Source organism: Stegostoma tigrinum, chromosome 32, assembly GCF_030684315.1.
Source record: "Stegostoma tigrinum isolate sSteTig4 chromosome 32, sSteTig4.hap1, whole genome shotgun sequence".
NCBI classification, from domain to species: Eukaryota; Metazoa; Chordata; class Chondrichthyes; order Orectolobiformes; family Stegostomatidae; genus Stegostoma; species Stegostoma tigrinum.
In genome coordinates this window covers 17,876,238-17,899,949 of record NC_081385.1, presented here as the reverse complement: position 1 = coordinate 17,899,949, position 23,712 = coordinate 17,876,238, and the positions used below count along the sequence as shown (strand labels likewise).

Genomic DNA, 23,712 nt, shown 5'->3' with positions numbered 1-23,712 from the left:
TTTTACTGATGAACTGCTCTGGAAAGCTGACAGGTTCATTCCTTTTGCCAGGAATCTTGATTTTTAGGTAGCTGCTAGTTTTCCCAGGTAGCTGCTGGTTATTGAAGCAAGGTTTGCTTGATTAAGTTGGATAATTGTGACAGTTACACATTACTCACTCATCTACTCGCTTATATGAACCAAAAAAGATCAGCATTGTGCCAACATTTAGATAATTTCCAAAACTAAGTAAAACACCCTTCACATGAAAACCGACTGCTTTGGGAAAATTGCAGCATAGTGTGCTAAAATGTTATTTGGTTGAGTGATTAAAGCAACAGACGTGCACCTGTGTTGAATTAAATTTGAAGATCTTTTCTGATGCTGCTACAAGCTGGTATCACTGTCTCTGCTGACGAACCCAGATTATCCAGAATACAAAGACTACAGTACTCTACAGATTAATTCAAATCACAGCTATCCTATTCAAATGATAAAGTGTACATTCCCTATTCTGCAGTGTTTCTGTCTGGAAACCAGACACCTTCATAGGTTTCAATCTTCAAACATTGGTGGAGCGTTGGCCTATGAGTATTATTGTCAGACTGTTAATCCAGACACCAGACAACATTCTGGAGACCCACGTTCGAATCCTGCCATGGCAGATGGTGGAATTTGAATTCAATAATTATCTGGAATCAAGAATCTGTTGAAGACTGTGAATTCATTGTTGATCATTGGAAAAATCCAGCTGGTTCACTAATGCCCTTTGGGGATAGAAACTGCCATCCTTATCTGGTTTGGCCTACATGTGACTCCAGCCCCATACCAATATGGTTGACTCTCAACTGACCTCAGGGCAATTAGGGATGGGCAATAGATGTTGCCTAGATAGTGACGCCCTCATCCCGTGAATGAATAAAAAAAAGTTGGTGTTTGTCCCACTGTAACATAAGCAATTAACAGATTTTGAATTCCATAAATCTAAATATTATTTTAATTTTAATTAAAAACCAGTCTCCTCCTTTAATGATCTGTAGGTAAACAAATTCTCTCCCCTTCTCAGGTCTGACTGATACGTGACTCCAGATCTACAACAATATGGTTAACCCTTAACTTGCCTCTGAAATGATTTAGCAAACTTGGTGGTGGTCCCAAAGGCACCTTGCTATCAGACTGTGCAGCACAATGTCCAAATAGGAAAATATCCTGATCAGAGCTCCTTCACACCTCCTGGAATTTCAAAACTGAACTGGTGAATGTATTTAGTTTCTGGTCAGTGATTTTGCAGCTCACTGGCTGTGTACTTCATAGTTCACATTTATGAACTATAACAGATCTGTGCTCAGTGATCTGTGTAATCCTTGTATTCCAGTTGATTCCTTTTCATTAGTGGAGATAGCAAAGCCAATTTCTGACAGCATGAGATAAGATTTTCAAATTCATTTCATCTTTGAGGATGTAGGTAAAGGATTACTTTGATGACTACTCACAATGCGACATTATCTACCACCATTGCAGAGCTTGCTCTTGTTACAAAAATTCTAAGTGACACAACGAGATAATGTACTAGTAGCTTATCGTTTTCCAAAATGGAAAATATCATCTGTGCATATTCTGCAATCTGCCTAGGTTGCACAGTGAACTACATTGTTCTCCTGAGCTTATTCCTTAGTATTGACCACTTGCAAGCTGCTTCTGTAGCTTAGTGTATGTTTCCCATCATGTGATCTAATTCGAAACCTCTCAATTGAAGTTTGAATTGAGTGTATTAAAAATCCAAAGATCTTGGATGGAGGCAGACAACAAATCATCTGAAGCATAAAGGATGAACTTGCCCTAACATATCCTGCCCATGCTATCAACCATGTAGTTGGCAGGTTCAATTATGAATTCAAAGCTCTCTACAAATGCAATTTGTTATAAAAATTACTTCAGATTTACAGAATCTAAATCCGTACTCAGTAATTTTAGAGAGTTGTTGTCCTGATTTCATTAGTGGAGAAGGTGAGGCCAACTTATAATAGCATCTGATAAGATCCTGAGATTAAATTCATCACAGAAGAGCACATCAAGGCTTGGAACTTTAGTTTACATCCAGTAACTGGAAGCTATACACTGTAGAAAAAAAATCAAGTCTGTTTCAACTCAACAACATAGATGACAGCCCTTTGTTGTTTCATCTCTCAGGGTAATGCCTTGACCAGAGTTAATCAGCCAAGTTTAAAATTTGTGCAAAGTTTGTCAGTTACCTGTTGGTCATTATTAACTGGTGCATTCTCCATGATACCTGCAAAGCAATCCAGAGCCAACCAATCAGGACTCTTCTGTCATACAGTAAAAAGTCTGGTTTCCTTTTCCATGTGTATTGCTGTGAATTGCCCTGATGAGGGCAAGATGAAAAGCCCTGACAAATATCTTTCGTAAAGTTAAAAGAAATAGCTTTTTATCTTGAATCATCAATTTTGTGGAATTTTGTTTCTCGGTACTCAAAGTATATGTTGGGTTAAATTTACTTGCTGTGAATTCCAAATTGGCTGAAATACCAACCAAATGACAAAAATAATGCATCATTCAGGAAGACATTGACAAGTGTACAGTGATTACCATCCGTGTCCATGACTGGTATTCATTTAACAGAGCATTCAGCATTTTTGGAATTGAACAATGCTTCAGCTCCAATCTGTTCAATGAAAAGCACCCGACATACTCTTCAGGTGCTATATTCATGTGAGCAACTGCTGTAATGAATCCTGTGAATTGAAATGTCAATAGAAAAAATAGAGTATCATGTTCTATGTTCTGGGTATCTTTGAAGAAATTTGGAGTTACAATTTAATACAAACTTAACAGCCATACTGAAGCCAGTCGAGATAATAGGCATTGCTAGCAGGTCCATGTAATATACAAATGCACAAATAAGGGAACAGCATTTTAAAAGTGTATAAAATCAACATTTGTATAAAATTATGAAGGGCATAGATAGGATGAACGCATATGGTCTTTTTTTTCCCTGGGATGGGGAACTGAAAACTAGAGGGCATAGGTTTAAGGTGAGATGAGATAAAATTAAGAAGGACCTGAGGGGCAACTTCTTCACGCAGAGAGTGATGTGTATATGGAACAGGCTGCCAGAGAAAGTGGTAGAGGCAGGTACAGTAGCAACATTAAAAAATAATTTGGATAGGTACATAGATGGGAAGGGTTTAGAGGGGCCAAATGCAGGCAATTGGAACTAACTGAGTGGGCACCATGGCAGCATGGATCTGTTTGGGCCGAAGGGCCTGTTTCCATGCTGTATTACTTACGACTATGACTCTAAATGTTGATTTTATGTTAGGAGTTAGTATATGGAAAGTACTGCTGTTATTTTGATTCTGAGGGGAGTAATAAAATCAGAATTTATAATAAATTATGTTGTATTGTAAATTATTAATTTACCTACTCAGTAGTCAAAACATTTCTTTAGTGGTTTAAATATTGAGATGCAACTTGTTAATGTAGATTTTTCACTCTGACAGGCGATAGGTTGGTCAGGTTCTGTGATTTTTTTTCCCAGTATATTGCCACTTAACCTCGGATAAATGAACATAGTTGATGAAGAAGAGCATTTGCCTGTGAATCCAATTATCAGATTGAAAACGATGGTGACATCAAGGTTTCTCAACCAGCAATGTGGTGACCCCATGTGACATAAGAAAAGCTGAAAGTAAAAAAAGTGAACAGCATAACACTGATCAGTGCCACCTAATCACCAGTGCATTATAGTTTGTTTCATTTACCTGAGCGCTCAAGTGCATAATATTTGCCTGTGAGATTGGTATTTCAGACAAAAGCCCAAACCTTGCGCCCACAGTCTTTCTGGTACAGGATCTCGGTGTTTGTGCATTGACATACTTAGAGTCCTTTAATTGCAAATAACTTGTGTATTCTTGAACGCTGAAATCGTTGGAGAAACTCAGCACATCTGGCAGCATCTGTAGAGAGAAAGCAGAGTTAATAAGTCCAGTGATTTCCCCCTTCAGAACATTGAAGACGAGTCACTGAACCTGAAACATTAACTCTGCTTTCTCTCCATATTTGCCACCAGACCTGCTGAATATCTTCAGAAATTTCTGTTTTGGTTTCAGATCACCAACATCATTGTTTTATTGTTGAAAGCTTTAGTTTTGAACTCATCAGACAATTTTGAAGAAAAACAAATAAGGAGAAAAACCAACATTTTATACTGTACGGAAGGAGGATGCTGATTGTTTAGCAAGTGGACTGTGATTGCCATGGAGAACTTAGCAGTTGTGAACTTGCCACACTTTGTTTAGATTTGAAACCAAGCAGGTTGCCTCATTGGTCAGGGTATTGCTATGAGAAATGAACCCTGAAATGGCTGTCACCTATGTTGTTGAGTTGAAACAGGCTGTGTTTGTGCATGTTCTTTATGTCTGCGAAGAACAGGAATATTGCACTCTGCACTCATGCGTAGATGTACAATAAACATATCTGGCCTTGTACCTACCACATTACTCATTAACGTGATGGGCAGAACACCATTTTTGGCTCGATGGCAGAATTTTATCAGCGGCCTAAAAACATAGGTGCTGCTGCTGTACAATAGCGGCGTGAAACAGGGTATCCTCACTTGTTGCTCGAAGTTTGAGATATATTCCAGGGTCATCAAAGGTTGACTGGGCAATTTCTGGGACCAAGAGTGACCATGTTTGAGCACTGGACAGTGAGAAATTGTCCGGTCAAGGTAGCCATTCAGCTAGATGTCTTTGATGCAATGTTTCAGTGTTGAGCATGCTCAGTAAGCAAAGTGTCACTGACGATGATCATATTAGCCTATTTGCCTGAAATTTGTTTAGGAATAGGTTGTTCTGCTAAATTGCTATGCATCTCTGATAAAGTATTTTGGGTACATATAAAATGATGAATTCCTAATGTATCTCTCAGCACACTTAAAAATCCATTGTGCCATTGAACTGCATGAAATCTATTACGACTGTTACCAAAGCATCTAAAATGCCTCTGCATCCAGGTTTTCAATCTGATTCTTGGAAACAATATTTAGAAAAAATTATGATCAGGTATGTTATTTTAACATTTGGAGTATTTCAGGGAATTGGTGTACTGAAGAAAGGAAGATGATATTGAATATTATCTGAGATAAGAGTGATCTGAGATGCTTTGTTGCAGAATTGGAATCAATGGAAAGTTGATAGTTTTTATTTTATTTAATGTAACAGCAGTAATCACGTGCAATTTTTTTCTGAATTCTGAGACAACACTGTTAGTAAGCTGCAAAGTTACTGACCTGAAACTACATATGTTCATCAGACCCGTCTTGAAATTCCAGAAATTGTGAAGGAGCTGTGTTCAGCGGGTATTTTCTTATTTGGATATTGCAGTACAGTCTGATAGTGAGATGCTTTCTGGACCATCAACAAGCTTGCTAAATCATTTTAGGGGGAAGTTAAGAGTTAACTATATTGTTGTGGATCTGGAGTCAAATACAGGTCAGACAGATTTTCCTACAGATCATTGAAGAAGAGGATATTTTTATTACAATTTGGAATGTGCCTTCATTATTGGAAATGCTAGCTTTTATTCAGATTTAAACAATTAACAGATTTTAAGTTCCATGTCTTACAGTGCATTAGTGCAAAAACCAGCATTTGATGATTGAAATCTATGAAGGTATCTGGTTTCTAGTCAGAAACATTGCAGAATGGTGACAGCACAATTTATCAATTGAATATGTAGAATGATTTGGATTCATCTGTAGACCTGCTGTACACTTTGTATTCTGGATATTCTTGTTGCACCAGCAGAGACAGTGTTACCAAATTCTAGCAGCATCAGATAGGATCTTCAAATTCAATTCATCATAGATATGTATCAGTATGGGGGTTGCTCTAACCAATCAGCAAATATGATTTGGGATCATAAAGCACATTCCTGTTGATTATGATACAATTACCATACCAACTTGCTGTTGCCTGTTCACTTAAATTATTCTAGCATCGAGCCAGCGCTAAACCATGTTGATTACTGGCATGGTATCAGGGAGCTAATGTTGAAGGGCTAACACCGTGTTGAGCTTACTCTTTACCTAAATATAGTTGGCTCCTCCTTTGGTGGTATGCATTGGCTGCATTGCTTAAAGCTGGCCTGAGCTAGATAATGTTAGCTCACCGCTCTTAACAGTAAGCTGTATTATGATTGTAGAATGTAGCAATGTGTAGAAAATGACGAAAAAATGTCACACCAAGGAGTGAGTTTCATTGTTTTTGCACTCTGCAGCAAAATCTGAGGAGATATCTGTCTGTCTGGGATCTGGAGTACCTAATGTCATGGGGTACCCTGCAAACCTAGCAAATGTATCTGCTTCTCTGGCTAGAAGAAAATTTGGTGTAGATGACTCCCACTAAAAAGAGAGTCTCAGTGCCCCCTTCTTGTACAATAGTTACAATGGCACTCTGAGAGATGGTGGTTAGAGAGAACCAAATGTTATAGAAGTTTAATCTACCAGGCCCTTCCACAACCAGTGGCATTTCTGTCCTGACCTTTTGGAGACTGCAATAAATGGCATATTTACTGTGGTAAAACCTCAGCTGACCCATCCATTTAAAGTTGAGTTTTAACGTTAATCAAATTGGTAATCCCGTTGGAGGACACAAAAGCAGGGATGCCATTGTTAGATGACATTCCGAATGGACTATGGAAAGGAATATACAACAGAGTGCTTGGAGCCAGTTGATTTGATGCTAATCCAGTTATAACGACCAGGTGAGGAGGGATTACCAACTCCCCTCTTTCATAAACCCCTCCTAATTGGTCGCAGCAGAGTTTCACTTAATTTGCATGCAGCTGTCACTTTAAAGTTAAAATGTGGTTTGCTAGGAAATAAAGGAGTCAATTACCTGAGTGAAAGAAGTGGTAACTTTGTCATTTACAGACCCTGAGGGGAAAATAAAAGTGAAACTGCAGCATCAAATAATACGAACCCAACTAATGAGCTGAAAAGGGAGGGTGACTATTGCAGATGGAAAATAAAGGTTACACAGTTAGGAAGCTCTGAGAGTTCTTGAGGTGTTAAATTCAGTACAGTTTTCTGATGTTGATTTATATCCTCAACTAGAATGAAATCTTTTGAACAAAGAACAAAGAGAATTACAGCACGGGAACAGGCCCTTTGGCCCTCCAAGCCTGTGCCGATCGAGATCCTCTGTCGAAACCTGACATCTATTTTCTAAGGATCTGTAGCCCTTCGCTCCCTGCCCATCCATGTACCTGGCCAGATACATCTTAAAAGACACTACCGTGTCTACATCTACCACCTCCACTGGCAACGCATTCCAGGCACCCACCACCCTGTGTGTAAAGAATGTTACACGCATATCTCCCATAAACTTTCCTCCTCTCACTTTGAACTCATGACCCCTAGTAATTGAGTCCCCCCACTCTGGGGAAAAAGCTTCTTGTTATCCACCTTGTCTATACCCCTCATGATTTTGTAGACCTCAATCAGGTCCCCCCTCAATCTCCGTCTTTCTAATGAAAATAATCCTAATCTCATCAACCTTTCTTCATAGCTAGCGCCCTCCATACCAGGCAACATCCTGGTGAATCTCTGCACCCTCTCCAAAGCATCCACATCCTTTTGGTAACAAAGTGTGAAGCTGGATGAACCGAAGATGGAGAGAGGAGAGTATAGGTAGGGAGCGGACCCCCACTGCATCCCAAAACCAGCCCAGCTCTTCCCCCCCCCCCCCCCACTGCATCCCAAAACCAACCCAGCCCGTCCCCTTCCCCCCCCCCCACTGCATCCCTAAACCAGCCCAGCTTGTCCCCGCCTCCCTAACCTGTTGTTCCTCTCACCTATCCCCTCCTCCCACCTCAAGCAACACCCCCATTTCCGACATTCTAACCTCATCCCGCCTCCTTGACCTGTCCGTCCTCCCTGGACTGACCTACCCCCTCCCTACCTCCCCACCTATACTGTCCTCTCCACCTAGCATCTTTTCTCTCCATCTTTGGTCCGCCTCCCCGTCTCGCTATTTATTTCAGAACCCTCTCCCCATCCCCCTCTCTGATGAAGGGTCTAGGCCCGAAATGTCAGCTTTTGTGCTCCTGAGATGCTGCTTGGCCTGTTGTGTTCATCCAGCTCCACACTTTGTTATCTTGGATTCTCCAGCATCTGCAGTTCCCAATATCTCTGATTACATCCTTTTGGTAATGTGGTGACCAGAACTGTACGCAGTACTCTAAATATGTCTGAATCAAAGTCTTATACAAGTGTAACATGACCTGCCAACTCTTGTACTCAATACCCCGTCCAATGTAGGAAAACATGCCGTATGCCTTCTTGACCGCACTATTGAACTGTGTTGCCACCTTCAGGGGACAATGGACCCAAACACCCAGATCTCTCTGTACATCAGTTTTCCCCAGGACTTTTCCATTTGCTGTATAGTTTGAAGTCTTTGTTTCTGTGAATGTTGAATTTTTTTTTAAACCACTATATCCTGAAATGATGAAACAAGCGGACACTTCAGTTTTTGCCAAAAAATCATTTTTCCTTGTTTCTTCTCAAAAGTGGCAATATGAAATATAATCCAGTATGTATTCCAGAGTCCACCTTCATTGATTTTACATTTCCAAGCTGGCTAACTGGCGGGTGAATCTTTTTTCTTCAAACTGTGAAATTCCCACATATGCGAATTAACACAAGAGGTATCAATGTCTTGTGGTTGATTCATGTGCCTGTATAGAAATGTCTTAATTTCAGTATAGACAACTGTGTTGATTCCAAATGGATCTCATGAAGCATGCCTCAGCTTTGGTGGGGTAACCATTGCAGCTATTTTTTTTTCAAAACAAAGGTCTTGGATATAGCAATCAGGTGATGGAGGTTAAAATTTGACGCCAATATTGACCACTATTCTAACACAACTAATACAAGTCAGTTCAGCCGAATGAGTTTTGATTGATTTTGAATTGCTAACAGTCAGGAAGTATAATCCTCTCTGCCAGTTAGTTTTACAGCTGCTCTCAGTCGGGCACCGTATTTATTTTTTTGAATTTTATAAACTAAGTTATTACTCTGTGCTTTTTGACAGCCTTCTGTTACCCTGCCAATGCTCATCAGTGCTGAAAGAACTAGTGTCACTTGTATTTCCAAATGTAAGGACCTTGTGCTAAACATTCATTTCCTAAGTTTCCATCTGGCAGAACAAAGTACCACTTGGCAATTATGGTGTTCAGTCTAACCTCGCACCCATGGTTCTTTCCAGTGAAGTGTTAATATCTTGAGGGCTGTGAGAAATTATACATGCCACTAGATTACAGTCATCGAAAGAGAATGAACCTACAAACTGGAAACCCAGTTACTTGAAGTCCTTGCTAAGAGAAAGAAAAAACTGACTGCTTTGTAATTTGGGGTTCTAACAAGTTCTTTTTGTACTGGCTAAGACACATGGTGCTACAGTATCATTGTTGATTCAGAGCATGGAGTCTGTTCAGGAACCAACAAAGTCAATCAAATTCTGCACATCAGTAGAAAATAAGCTTAATATTTGCTTTATAAGCCATCTCTGAGGGAGCAAAACATCTGAAAGGACTTAACAAAAGCAAGGCGAGATAATACAATGCACACTGTTCTTTCTTTCACTTTTCCTCTTTTCCCTCCAAACACTGAGGAATTACAGTCCTGATGGGAGTTCTTGTGTCCCTACACCTGGGCCAGAAGCTTGAGGTTTACACCTTACCGAGATCTAAAGCCCACAAAATCTGTGCTGTAATGTTGCCGAGCAGATTGATAATCACTTAGTCCACTTTAGCAAAGGAAATCTGTCATCCCTCTCTGGTTTGGTCTATATGTGACATCAGACCAGCAGCAAAGTGGATGACTCTTAACTCCCCTCTGAAAAGGCCAAGCACATCAATCAGATGCATTGAAACTATGATAAATCCTCAAGAAAAAGTGGATCACCTGGCATCAATCAAGGCACCTTAAGTGACAACAGAAATCACAGCCCTGTTGAACCTCAAGTGCCATCATTACTAACATCTGAGGTTTGTGCTAAAATCAGAAGACCTGTCCCAAAGACCACTCAAGCACCAGCCTGATGTTCTCAGTAATGTATGATTCCATGAGTGTGAATATGTCCCACAAGCTATTACCACCATTTCTGAGTATGTCCTGCCCAAAAACAGATCAGATACACCAGAGGTGGCAATAGAGTGGCATGCAATCAAGAAGAAGTTTCACTGGGAATTCCGAACATTGATTCTGAGCCCCATAAAATCTCATAGTTAGCCACATGGAGGATATCAGAGACAGACTTTTTCAACAGATCTGGCCACTCAACTGGACATCCGTAAGCACTGTGGGCCAAGGGCAAAACTGTATTCAACCTCATGACGTGGCATATTCATCATTGTGCTGCTGTTCTCACACTAGGAGATCAGTCCTGGTTTATTGAAGAGCCCAAGAGAGCATCATAAAAGCAGCAGGAAGCATACATAAAACCTTGGTGAAGCTACAGCACAGGACTGTTTGCATGCAAAACAGCAGCAGCATGCAGTAGATGGGTCTAAGTCATCTCTCAACCAATTGTATAAGTTGCCAAACTACAACCTTGGATTACTGCAAGTAGTTGGACAAGATATTGAAGGTTCAGGCTACTATTGCCATGGAATGACCATTCCATGCCCTTTGGAAATCTTACCAGTCTTTTTTTTTTAATTTTTGAATGTTTATTTTGTCACATCTGTCTGATTCCCTTTTACTCCAGTGGGAATCTGATGAGTTTGATGTATTTGAACAGATACTTTGTTTTCTGGATTTAATGTGAAAGTGATTGTACTCTTTTCTCCTCAGTGGCTGTGGAATTAAGGAGACAGGTTATTCAATCTCGTTTGTTGGGAGCTACTAGGCTGGGACGAATGAGTTACTCTGTAAATGATGCTAAGCTACACTGTTTTTGCATGAAATAATAACTAAAGCTGGATCCTGCCCAAGCATAATATCACCTGCATGAGGACTGATACCCTTAGCTTTAAAGAGGCTTAGTACTGAAGCTTTAATGTAGCGGAGTGGATCTCCAACTGGTGGATCTCATTGACATGAAAATAAGATGAGTTTATAACAAGAAGGAATTCCCTCCACACATTTACCTTTAGGCTGTGAAGTAATAGAGTCAGACAGCGAGGAAGCAGAGCCTTCAGTCCAACTCGTCTGACCTGACCAGACATCCTATTCCATCCTAGTCACATTTGCCAGCATTTGGCCCATATCCCTCTGAACTCTTGCTATTCATATACCTACCCAGATGCCTTTAAATATGGAAACAGACCCTCTGTCCATGCCAACCAGACAGTTGAGTTAAGTGTTGTCAAGTTTTTAACCAGATCATTGCCCAGTTTTTGTTTTGGCTGTTCTATAACATTCTGGGCAGTGTGTTATTGAGTTGCTTTGTTGGTTACATGCAGGAAAATATTGAGTTAAGTCACCTTTTCACATACAATAAGTAAGGATGAAAGGTAAAAAATATGACTATCTTGCCTTTTGTTAGAATGAGATAAAAGGGTGAGCTAAGCTGGCACCACATTTACTATATTGAATGAAATCTTTTTGATCTTGCACTTAACCTCCTGGAGTTATGGTTTTTTAATGGAAATGTTGCACTGTGTTACTTGTGAAGCAACGTCACAACAATCATTTTTCCAATTTTTTCTCCTATCACATGAAGTATGCTTGACAATTTAAGAGTGTGTGCTGATTATCTGTTCTAAGTATTTCAAGGCAGGATAAATTTGAAGGTCAGTAGCACCCATGGGTGACAATGATATTTGCTTAGAATCTAGCTGAAAATGAGATAATTAAATTCTTCAGTTGATGACTTTGAACAATTTGGAATGAAGTTCATTTCGATGGTCAGGCATTTGTTCAGTGCTGAAGACTTCACAGAGTAGAATTTGACATGAGGAAGATTACAAGAAGTTTTACCTTCTATCTATATTCTAAAATTGAAACTACTAATGGTGAGATTTATTTGTAATTAACTGTTCCCAACTCAAGAAAGCCATTCATAATGTGACTTGAATGAAGCAAGCTGTATAGATGGTTGATGTGGTTTAAAGAACTGTTAGAATCATGCAATACAAGGGATCTATATGATTGTGAGCAATCACATTGCTCGGTAAGTTGCATGTTATTTTTATCACCGCCTTTTAAAACAATTCCTGATGTTTGCTGATAGCAGGCTGTATTTGAAGAAGGAATGAGGAGAAAAGAGAGTTTATGAATCTGTTTTTATATACTATGATGCAGCTCCAGGACCTTCAGGACTTGAACCATGTCCTTCTGGTCTTTTTTTTTTATTCACTCACAAGATGTGGGCGTCCCTGCCTAGGCCAACATTTATCGCCTCTCTCTAATTGACCAGATGCTAGTTAAGATTCATCCACATTACTGTGGATCTGGAGTCACATGTAAGCCAGACCAGATAAGGATTACAGATTTCCTTCCCTAAAGGACATGAATGAACCAGATTGGTTCTCCTGACAATCAACAAGTGGCTTCATGGTCATTATTGGATCATTAATTCCAGATTCTCTATTTGATTTGAACTTGGGTCATCAAACATTAGCTCAGTTTCTGAGTTAATAGTCTCGTGGTAATACCACTAGACTGTTGTCTCCACAAAGTAAGAACACTACTACCACAATGCAATGGGAACCCACCCTGAAGTGTTTTATGGTAGCAATCATTAACTGAAAGATTATTTTTGCTTACAGAGTTCAGTTAGGAGCACTTTCGCACATTTACCTTTTGTAAAAAAAGAAAATTTTTCCCTGGTGTTAATTCTGTAGGCATCCAAGTTAATCCATGTGCTAATTCTGTGGAGACTTTAAGATTCCTGTCTTCATGAGTGACAAGACAAATTACAATTTCATTGATATTTTTACACTAATTTGCTGTTACCTCTTATTCAATAAAATTAAAATCAAATAAAAACCAATTAAGATGCCATGAAAATTAATTCTAACTAATAATAGCTTCTGCTTAATGGAATAAATTCGAATGTAAATTATTTTACAATGATTTTAGAACAATGATAGCTGAACTGATTAATTGTTTTATTAATTGATGATGACTATATAGGACTAGTCCAGAAAAGTATTTTTGAGGTTAAGCTAAAGAATGTTTTGGTTCTGTTAATGAAGCTATTTCCCACGCATTGTGATACTTTGCCTGTGAAATAATGGGCTTTCTTAAAACAAAAAGAATCTAAGATTACAGATTAACTTCAAGATGGGAGTAAATTCAGTGTGCAGGTTGGCAATGTTTTAGTGAATGTAGAAGAGACAGGAGAGCAGAAGGAATAGCCTAACATTTGAATAAGTTGGAATTTCAAGCTATCCCAGGTGAAGAAATAAAGATTTAATTTTCTTGTTATGATCCCAGCTGATGTTATTACTAAACAAGCCAGATCTCAGACTGAAATCTGGTTTGATCGATCTTGTTTTGTGTATTTTCTTTTACAGTTTTAGCGAGATGGTCTTTGACTAAGACAAGCAAGCAATGTTGCAGGTTTGGTTTTAACAATGAAACAGAAGTTTATTACAAAAAGAAATGCTCTTAAATGGGATCAACAGGTTTTTTGCAGGAAACACTAGTTTAAAGATTTTGAGACATGTAGTAAATTACTGTCCCTTAAATCTTATCAGCGCTGAAATACTTCTATCACTCCTAAAGATTGTCTCCTAATGTAAAATTCCCATGAGCCTTTAAAAACACTCTCATAGTGTTTTTTTTAAGAAATCACCATGGCTACAGAAATATTTGCAAAGTTAGTTATTATGCCCCTTTATGGACACAGACCATACCTGCAAACCACTAGTTCAAAATCCAAACCTTAAAATAAGTGCAACTAAATCAAACATCTTGAGTCACAATAGTAGATGTGAAATGTCATAAAACTGTATCGCCTTGTCAGTCAGAACACTGTGGCGAAGGCCTTCCTGGTAAGGAGCAAATTACTGCAGATGCTGGAATCTGTACTGAAAATAAAAATTGCTGGAGATCACAGCCGGTCAGGCAGCATCCATGGAGAAGCAAGCTAACATTTGGCAGTTCTGATGAAGAGTCATCTCCACTCAACATTACAATTATCGAATTCCCAGAGTGTGGAAACAGCACATTCAGTCCAATGAATCTACACTGAACCTCTGAAGAGCATCCCATACAAGTCCATCCCACTACAATATCTCTGTATTTCCCCTGGCTAATATACCTAGCCTACACATCACTGAATGCTGTGGGCAATTTAACATGACCATTCCACCTAACTTGAACATCTGTTGACTGTTGGAGGAAACTAGAGCACCCAGCCAAAACCCATATAGACACAGGGAAAACATGCAAACTCCACGCAGCCACCCGAGGTTGGTTTCGAACCTGGGGCCCTGTGAGGCAGCAGTGCTAATCACTGAGCCACGATGCCACTTGCTTTCTTCTCATAGATGCTGCCCGACCCATTGTGATCTCCAGTATTTTTTGTTTTCGGTTCTTCCTAATGAGAATAAGGCTGCTTGTGAGTTGATGGAGGTCTTGAGGTAAATTCATTGGCATAACATCTTAAACTTGGCAACTTAACTGATTTGGGGTGAAAGCATTGTTTTATTTAGGAATCTGAACAGATTAAAATAATGATGAAATTTGAGCTTACTGATTATCATTTCGAAACATAATTTAAAACCTACAAACAGTTACAATTTTGAAATAATTTTTCAGTTTTAATGCATGAGCAGAAAGTAACCTTTCCTATGTAGATGAGTGTGAAATTATGAAATCAATTTGCAATTTACATTTACTTTGTCATAATGTTTACAAAAATAATGCAAATTTTAAAGCATTTTTGCTAAGTAAAAAAGCCAAACTTCTGTATAATTCATGATACCAGAATTTTGACATTTTGAAGAATCTAAAAGAAAAAAAATGTTTACATGTGGTGTAAAATGAAATTGACGACAGTGTAATTTCAAAGTGTAAAAATGATATCTTAATGATAACATTTTCAATTGAACTCAGCAAGGCAGAGTTGCAACTGGAGTAGAGTGGAACAAAATCACTAGTCTACGTAGGTGAGCCCAGACAGATTTTTAATTAACCTTCTTCAGTCTTCATGTCGATGTACAATGACCCATACCAGAGGAGCATCAAAACGCAGTTGTAGAGTTCACGGACGGTCACTTCAATTTGCTAGCTTCCATATTAGGTTGCTGGTGAAAATTTAAAGCATAATAAATACTGCAAGAAAATGAACTGAACCAGGGTTCTCAAATTCAGATGCTTTTGCATTTCATTCCTGTCTAATAATGTGCCTGTGGACTGCCATATGAATATAACGTAAATATTTTAAGATGCTCGGTAACAATTGTGATTTTTGATGTGGAGACTCCTTCAGGATAAAATGCATTAAAATCCAAACTACATTAGAGCTCAAAAATTTTGGCAGTAGAGATTTCAGGCACATTTTCTTGCATCTGTGTCTGGGATATCGTCATCCCTTTGATCCTGCTCTCTGAGTGTTAGTGACTATTGATGTATCTTAAAAGTATACCATTTTAAATTCATTTTGACTTCCCTTCTCTTTTTAGCTTCGGTCAATAGTTACGATCAATCCAGAAGGATTGGTGATGCATAGCCTTTTACCCCTGGGAATTATTAATGTATTTAAGTTTCCTTCATCTACTTACCTTGTTTAATGAAAACAATGCTTTTTTGAGTAAATAACCCTTTAAAGACAAAGTATTTGTAAAGTGTGAGATGTGATTGGATTTGCATGGGGTGGTGGGATTATGGAGCTGCAAAGGTGGGAGAAATAATCTGCAGTGGGGGTGAGCGAGATACATTGGCTAAAGGGACTTGTAAGGAGGAAGGCATCTGAAAGGCAGAAAAGGAGTTACATAGGACAGGAGCTACTTATGAACTTTTCAGCAAAGAAATACCTAACTGGGAACAAGAAAACTGAGGTATAGGAAATCAATTCATTACAAATTGATGTAGCGTGATTAGCCAGCTATAGGAGTTCGGAGGTTACTATCTGGGGAAATACAATATATATGATTGTGATGAACACTGTGTCAATTGTATGATTTAATACTGAATGGTTTTAGTTTGTAAAGATTTGCATTTGTGTTCCATCCCTACGTATCTTCCATACTATGGATTACTTAAGGTGAATTACTGCTTTAGAAGCAAACATGCAATGGTTTAGTTTGACCTCACCAGTCTTTGTAAAACATGTTTAATTTGATGGCCTTTATATATAGATGTGAGTCACTCTTTTTTTTTAAAGAGAGAATTTTTGTCTGATTTATACCTTTTGTATTGTGCCAATTTGAATATGGTAGTGCTGAGGAAAATTAATGCTTCCATTGTATTTTTTGACATTAAGTTTAATAGAGTGATGATGATTGATGAATTCAAATTCTAATTTAGTTTGAGTCCAAATTACCCTGATATTGATGCAAATATAGAAGGTATTGTTAGAGCAGCCAATGAAGGAATAAGTGTTACGAAGCAGAGGTTGACCCCTCCCTCTGAAACTAAAACCGAAACACCCAAAGAAGCTCACCTGTGAAATATGGTATAACCTACTCTCGGCCCCCAGTCTGTTCCAGAGGGGTGGTTAAATGAAATGAACTCCCTGATACTCACTTCAGAAGCAACAAGTAACAATTTACTTAGCTGACTGTAACAGTGATCAAATTAACGTAACTACAAACAAACTGAACAATTCATCCCAACTACTAACTATTCCGTAATACAATAAAATTCTAATGTTATGCTATTCCAATAAATATAAGTCCCACCTATATAAATGAAAGTGAAAAAGATTAAAATATAGATTCTTAAAATCACAATCAGGGTGCATCTTCTGAAATGTTCCCTGCCTTTTCCACTATTCGTCAGTCAGGAATTTTTTCTCATTGAATCTTTGTATCAGAAATATTAGCTCAGAGTGCTTTAAGATGGTGCTTAATCAGAGGGCTTAAAGATTTCTGTGAGAACCAGAGTTTTACTTTTCTGATGGCAGTTCACTCTCACACTGATTTTCAAACACCCACTTTCCGTATACCCTTGATGACCTGTCAATTTTCTTAGAATAGGAATGGTGCTAGATTGTCAACACCATCACATTTAAATTCAGTTGGTTTTCAGTCTCCACATTTGTAGTTTAAATTAATTGGCTGATATTCAAGCTGGTTGCCCTAACAACAAAATAAGCCTAGGTTGCCAACCACATATCCAATTGATACATATGTTTCAATTTCAGAACTGTCTGTACATCTGCAGCTACTTGCAGACTTTTTCTTTAAATCTCCAAGCTTAGAAAAGCACATCACCTCTTAAAGGGACCACACATTTTTTTCGTCCACCCGACCCCCATCATTTTTATAAACAAATTCTAACATACTGCCTTCCTATTCTCAAGTACTCTATCCTACTTCATGACATAAGTTGAACTTAAGAAAGGAGCTTTACATTTAACACTTTGGATGCTAGATTCATTAGTTGATTTTGTTCACAGTATACTTCATATAATATGTGAATAAAAATGAGGAGTGGTCACATTTCACTGTTGTTGAAACTGTACTTAATGCTGTGATGGTGACATTGTGGGAGCTATTAAGTATAAAGCAATTAACTCAGTGTTACACAACAAGCTAGTTTGCGAGCTCTTAAATTTTCCTGCTGTTGATTCCTTTGTTGTCGTTTCACAGTTTGAAAGATTCAATATTTAGCACAGTCGGGTAGCTTTTGCCTCTGTTCAACCCTGTTGTCTGATATACTGTAAAATTTTGATGCAGAATCTTACTTTGCAGTCCTATGTAATTAAGGGATGCGCTATTAATCTTTTCATTTCAGAAAATTATTTACTTGATGTTTCATTTACCATTTGAAATCTGTCTTACAAAATGCAGTACCATGCAATCCATTTCCAATTTGCTCCAGTATCCAGTTAGCACCATAATGTCTCTTAGAGTTTTAAGAGCTCTACAGCACAGAAACGGGCCCTTGGGGCCAACTTGTCCATGCCAACCAGATATCTTAAATTAATCCAGTTCCATTTGCCAGCATTTGGCCCATATCCCTGGAAACCTTTCTTGTACCCATCCAGATGCCATTTAAGTGTTGTAAAGCTACCTGCCTCCACCACCACCTCTAGCAGTTCATTCCATACACGCACCATCCTCCGTGTGAGAAATTTGCCCATTCGGTCCCTTTTAGATCATTCCGCTGGCATTGATAACCCGATATTTGGTACCCCTCTGCTGAGAACCGAGATGTGTTGTGGAACAGTAGTGTGCAGTACAGGTTAAGTCTTTTCTTAATTGACCAACAGAATACTCCGTGGTATTCTCTAACATGAAGCGTCGGTGAGGCCATCTGCATTGTTACTTGACACATTAATCAATCCGCTCCTTGGGCTCACCTTTAAAACTCGGTATTCACAAAGCCGGATGGTCGTTGGCAGAGACATAGAACTGAGTGACTGTTCCCGACAGGGTGCAGGAAGTTTTGACGAAAATCTATTGGACAGCAACAACATTTTTAAAAAACTATCCATGTTCCCAACCTTATCCTGGTATCCAGCTCTCCTTCCTAGCCAATTTAAAGATTCCGATGCAGTCGTTTTCTTATTAATGCAAAAATGGCAGATGCGACAGTGGTTGCTAAATTGGAACAGAACGTGTCCCAAATCTCTGATGAGCAGGACTTGATCAAAGTTAGAATGCATGCAGCAATGTAATGGACAAGCTCAGAGCTGTGGAGGATGACAAGCTGGACAAGAGAGCATCAGATTAGTTGAAACTGTAGGCAACATGTGTATGGATAAGTATTCGAACTACTGATAGGCTGAAGCATTGGCAAAGTTAGCTAATGGTGGCAGGCAGTCATTGTGAAGGGGATATGAGGTTGTGAGTGTTTAAAAAGGGTGTGCAGCGTGCACGTCATCTGTAATGGCTAGGGAGGATGATGGAATTTGTAACAAGGGAACAAGATAGCTCATGCGTACCTGCACAATTCAGATAAATGTACAACACAACTATGTTATTAATGTTATAAACATTAATCATGCCTCAGTAACCAAAGAAGTGAAGCACAAACAACAATCAATAGTCATATTAATTATATCCAGACAATAACATGAATGTTATTAAATGAAATGTGCAGTATAAAAATTCCTGCATTTCCATAAACTGAACGTGATATGATCTGGTTTATTGGCAAGAGAATGCTTTTAATTTACTTGGCTAATGCATTTTCTGTAATAGTTTTAAAATGATAGGAAATGAAATAAAATATTCTGGATTTGGAAATTTCTAAAATATCTTTTGCAAAGCGAAAGGTATTCCAGAATTGTTGTTACTATTTTCCTCCTTTTTACACTTTGTGATTTTTCTGTTTTCACTAACTGTGGTTAACTGTGTCGACAATTGGTTTAGTCCTGGGCTTTTGTCCATGCAATGTTTCACATGGACGAGGTATGTAATAGCTAACTGCGTTGATTTTATGCTGTGCTTTTTCTCTTGCCTGCTCAAGAGTTGTTGGATAACACTAAAATACGTGAATAACTTAAGCCCAGACCAAGTGTGGTAAAACACATACTTCTTTCATCCTACTTCTTACACCTGTTTCTTACAGTTCCATCCTTGTTCTCACTCTTGCCCTTTCTCACCAGCTTGTGCTGTTTCTTGTGCGCTTGCACTCATTCTCTTGCTCTTGCCCTCCCTTGCATACTTTCACTATCTATTGCACTCTCACTCTTGTTCACTTTCTCGCACTCTCAGACATTCTTTCTCATGCTGATACGTTCTCGCTCTCTTCCTCTATCACGCTGACACGCTCTCGCTATCTCAAGCTGACACGCTCTTGCTCTCTCACTATCTCACTATCTCACGCTGACGCTCGCTCTCGCTGTGTCTCTCTGTCTCATGCTGACATGGTCTCTCGTTCTCACTCTGTCACACGCTCTTGCTCTCGCTCTCTCTCTCTGTCTCACGCTGACACGCGCTCTCTCTCTCTCTGTCTCTCTCTGTGTCTCATGCTGACACGGTCTCTCGCTCTCTCTCTGCCACATGCTGACACGCTCTCGCGCTCTCATCTGCCTCACACCGACATGCTCTCGCGCTGTCTCTGCCTCACGCCGACACGCTCTCATGCGCTGTCTACCTCATGCCGACATGCTCGTGCTCTCGCGCGCTGTCTGCCTCACGCCGACACGCTCGTGCTCTCGCGCTCTCTCTGCCTCACGACGACACGCTCTCGCTCTCGCGCTCCCTCTGCCTCACGCCGACTCGCTCTCGCGCTGCCTCTGTCTCATGCCGACATGCTCTCGCGCGCTGTCTGTCTCACGCCAACACGCTCTCGCTCTCGCGCCCTCTCTGCCTCATGCTGACACGCTCTCGTGCCCTGTCTGCCTCACACACACCCACTCATTGTACTGAAACAGGATAATCATGTTGGAGCGAAGGATGATGCGCTTGTTTATCCCAAAATGTCCAGTTAATTTTCTTCTTCTGAACACGTGAACTTGCAAGGCTTCTTTGACATAAGTTTTGACAAGAATAATATTTATTTCAAGGGAAGAGTCTGTGATGTGCTAGTTGAGAAAGTATAGATTTGTCTGAGTGATGGACACATGCATCTGATGGACAGGTTGCTATGGAATGGGAGAAAGGGATAGTTGGAGGATAATGTTATAAAATCGCCCGCCTGGATGGTGATTCAGTAAGTTTTGCTATCAGTGAGAATTCTGGATTAAAGGTCGGCAGGCAGTTTGGCACTGGCTCGCACCTGTGCCTTGATGTCAAACCATTTCCAGTGAGGGCAGGTCAGATTCCACTCAGCTCCCTGTCACTTTCTATTCAACAGTCAGTTGAGGCTAGTCACTGGCGATTGTCTTCATTCTCCTTTTGACGATGGTTTTCAGCCAGCATTCAAGGCAGCAGAGCAAGTTAGTGTGCTCAGCAGAAAGTGTGACATGGGTATGTGTTTGTGAGTGGATGGAGTGGCGGTGGAGGTGGCACTGAAGGTAGCATGGAATGGATTGTGTGAGAGAGCCATTCTAAAGCAGGCTGTGTAAGCTCAGAATCTCGAACGTCCAGCTCCTGGCCCAAATTGTAAATCCAGTACAAAGAGTTCAAGATACAGTGGTGTCAAGACAGGCATTTAAAGAAGCAAAGCTTACAAAGTTGTAAAGACATAAAAGAAAAGTATAGAGACTTCACCTAAAAGGAGAATATGAAAGGCGTTCTTATTTAAATGCCTGTGTTGTGCCAAACTTTGAAAAAAAATGTAGGTTTCAAACTATTTATCATATCAATTAGCTAAACAGTGAAGTACTGCTAAGCGCACTACTTAAAATTGACAAGTGGAAGAGAATGTTTCCTAGGCAGAATATGTGCTGACTCGTCTAGAGAGTTTTAGAATAGTCAGCTGAAATCTTCCTCCACTGTTAGTGTCTCTCTGGAGAGAGACAGAATACTGGTACTTACTGATTAAAATTTCATCATGTTACATCTGTTCTTACAAAAAGGCATATTCTCTAAATTAACCACCAGTAGCAGCACAAGAATCATTTATTGTTTTCAAACATCTATGAATGTATAAATCAATTTGAATGGATGTTAATATTTCATGCCAAGTATTGGAGAAGCCCTAACCTTTGTGTGTATTATGCAATTTAAAAGAAAAATTGCAAAAGGCCACAAATCAATATCAGAGATAACATGGTGTGAAGCTGGATGAACACAGCAGGCAAAGCAGCATCAGAGGAGCAGGAAAATTTGACATTTTGGGTTGGGACCCTTTGCGGAACACCTACGCTAAGTTTGCAACAAACAGCTACACCTCACAGTCACGAACCATTTCAACTCCCCCTCCCAGACGACATACCCATTCTGGGCCTCCTGCATTGCCACAATGATGCCACCCAAAAGGGACAGGAACAGCCTATCATATTTTGCTTGGGAACTCTGCAGCCCAAGCATATCAATGTGGACTTCACAAGCTTCAAAATCTCCTGTCCCCTGGCCACATGCCAAAACCAGCCCAGCTAGTCCCTGCCTCCCTGAACATTCCTCCCACCTGGATCCCCACCCCCATCTCCTACCCACTAGCCTCATCCACCCCCTTGACCTGCCTGTCCTCCCTGAACTGACCTATCCCCTCCATAACTCCCCACCTACATTCACCTTCACTGGCTCTGACCCCGCCTCTTTGACCTGTCTGTCTCCTCTCACCGTATCTTCTCCTTTATCCATCTTCTATCTGCTTCCCCCATCTCCCTATTTATTTCAGAATCCCCTTCCCCTCCCCCATTTCTGAAGAAGAGTCCCGACCAGAAACGTCAAGCTTTCCTGCTCCTCTGATGCTGTTTGGCCTGCTGTGATCATCTGGCTTCACACCTTGATATCTCAGATTCTCCAGCATCTGCAGTTCCTACTCTCTCTATAACAAATCAATATCACTTCATTATATTTTAAGCAAAGACTCTGTATAATATATTTACTGTCAAGAAATCTTTAAAAAAGTGAAATCAGAGCAATTTGAATGTACCAGTTTCTGTTTCTAACCTTTTGTAATCACTACTTCAATACGAAAACAATTCTCTAACTTCTACTTCACTTTCTTTATCTGTCAGACTATGGATGGAAGAATTGAAGTTCAAAGCCATGCAAGAGTTTCCTCCTTGACTCTCAAGGACATTCAGCACACAGATTCTGGACAATATATCTGCAAGGCTCAGAATTCAATTGGCCAGGATTCTGAGTCCATGTACTTGGAAGTGCAGTGTAAGTAAATTTAATGCAACTTGAATTTCATGTCTTAGTCTTTGTTTTCATTAATTATTGAGGAACTGATTTAACAGTGAGCACGAAAGTGAAGTTAAATAATTCCAGAGAACTTTTTTTTAAACTTGTATATTTTTTCCTTTCAAAAGTATACTACATCTTATAGTGCTATCTTCATCCTGATTTACTAATCCATAATCCATTCCCAATTCCTCTCCATGTTCACTGTCACAGTTTTAAGACGGAGATCAGGGATTTCTAAAATTAAAATACTGCAGATGCTCGAAATTTGACATAAGACAGAAAATGTTGGAAAGGCACATCCAGTCTCACAGCATCTGTGGAGAGAGAAAGTCAGATCTAATACTTAAGTCTATGACCTGTCTTTAGAACTGATCCAAATAGATTCCACTTGGCTCCAGTCAATGTAACTTTTAAAGGTGTAAATGAGAGTATGTTTGATTGCAGTCCAAGTGATTTTCCTTTGGCAAACACTTAGATTTGGCTCATGATTTCTTCCTGAGACAGGTACTCTTGCTCATTTTGCCATTAACATTGGTGCTGAATTGAACCTGAACCCAAGGTCAATTGTTCCTGTTCTGCGAGCATCATTTAGCATAAAAGCAAGTCACCCAGTAATAAGTTCAAATTTTGTCTCTTCTACCTGGAAGCCCAGGAAACACCCCCACTTCTCTGGTATCCATTCGAATGCTCCTTTACTTTAAAAGAAAATTTCACCTATTTATCAATGGTGACTACAGGAATCACTGATCAAGGAAGGTACGAGGCTCTCTCAGCAACTATAACTGTTGTCAAGGGGTCAGTTCACACATTCATGAAGCTGAATGCTGATTTTCT

General features: G+C 39.6%; 1 protein-coding gene across 17 annotated transcripts in view; it reads left to right on the top strand.

The window, feature by feature from the left end:
- Nucleotides 1-23,712, top strand: part of LOC125467077 (neural cell adhesion molecule 1) — a 501,070-nt gene that overhangs the window by 366,419 nt on the left and 110,939 nt on the right. For all 17 annotated transcript variants that reach the window (XM_059639028.1, XM_059639033.1, XM_059639029.1 and 14 more), the window contains one exon: nt 22,704-22,854. In XM_059639028.1, coding sequence (XP_059495011.1) covers nt 22,704-22,854 — 151 coding nt within the window. The remainder of the gene's footprint in view (nt 1-22,703; nt 22,855-23,712) is intronic.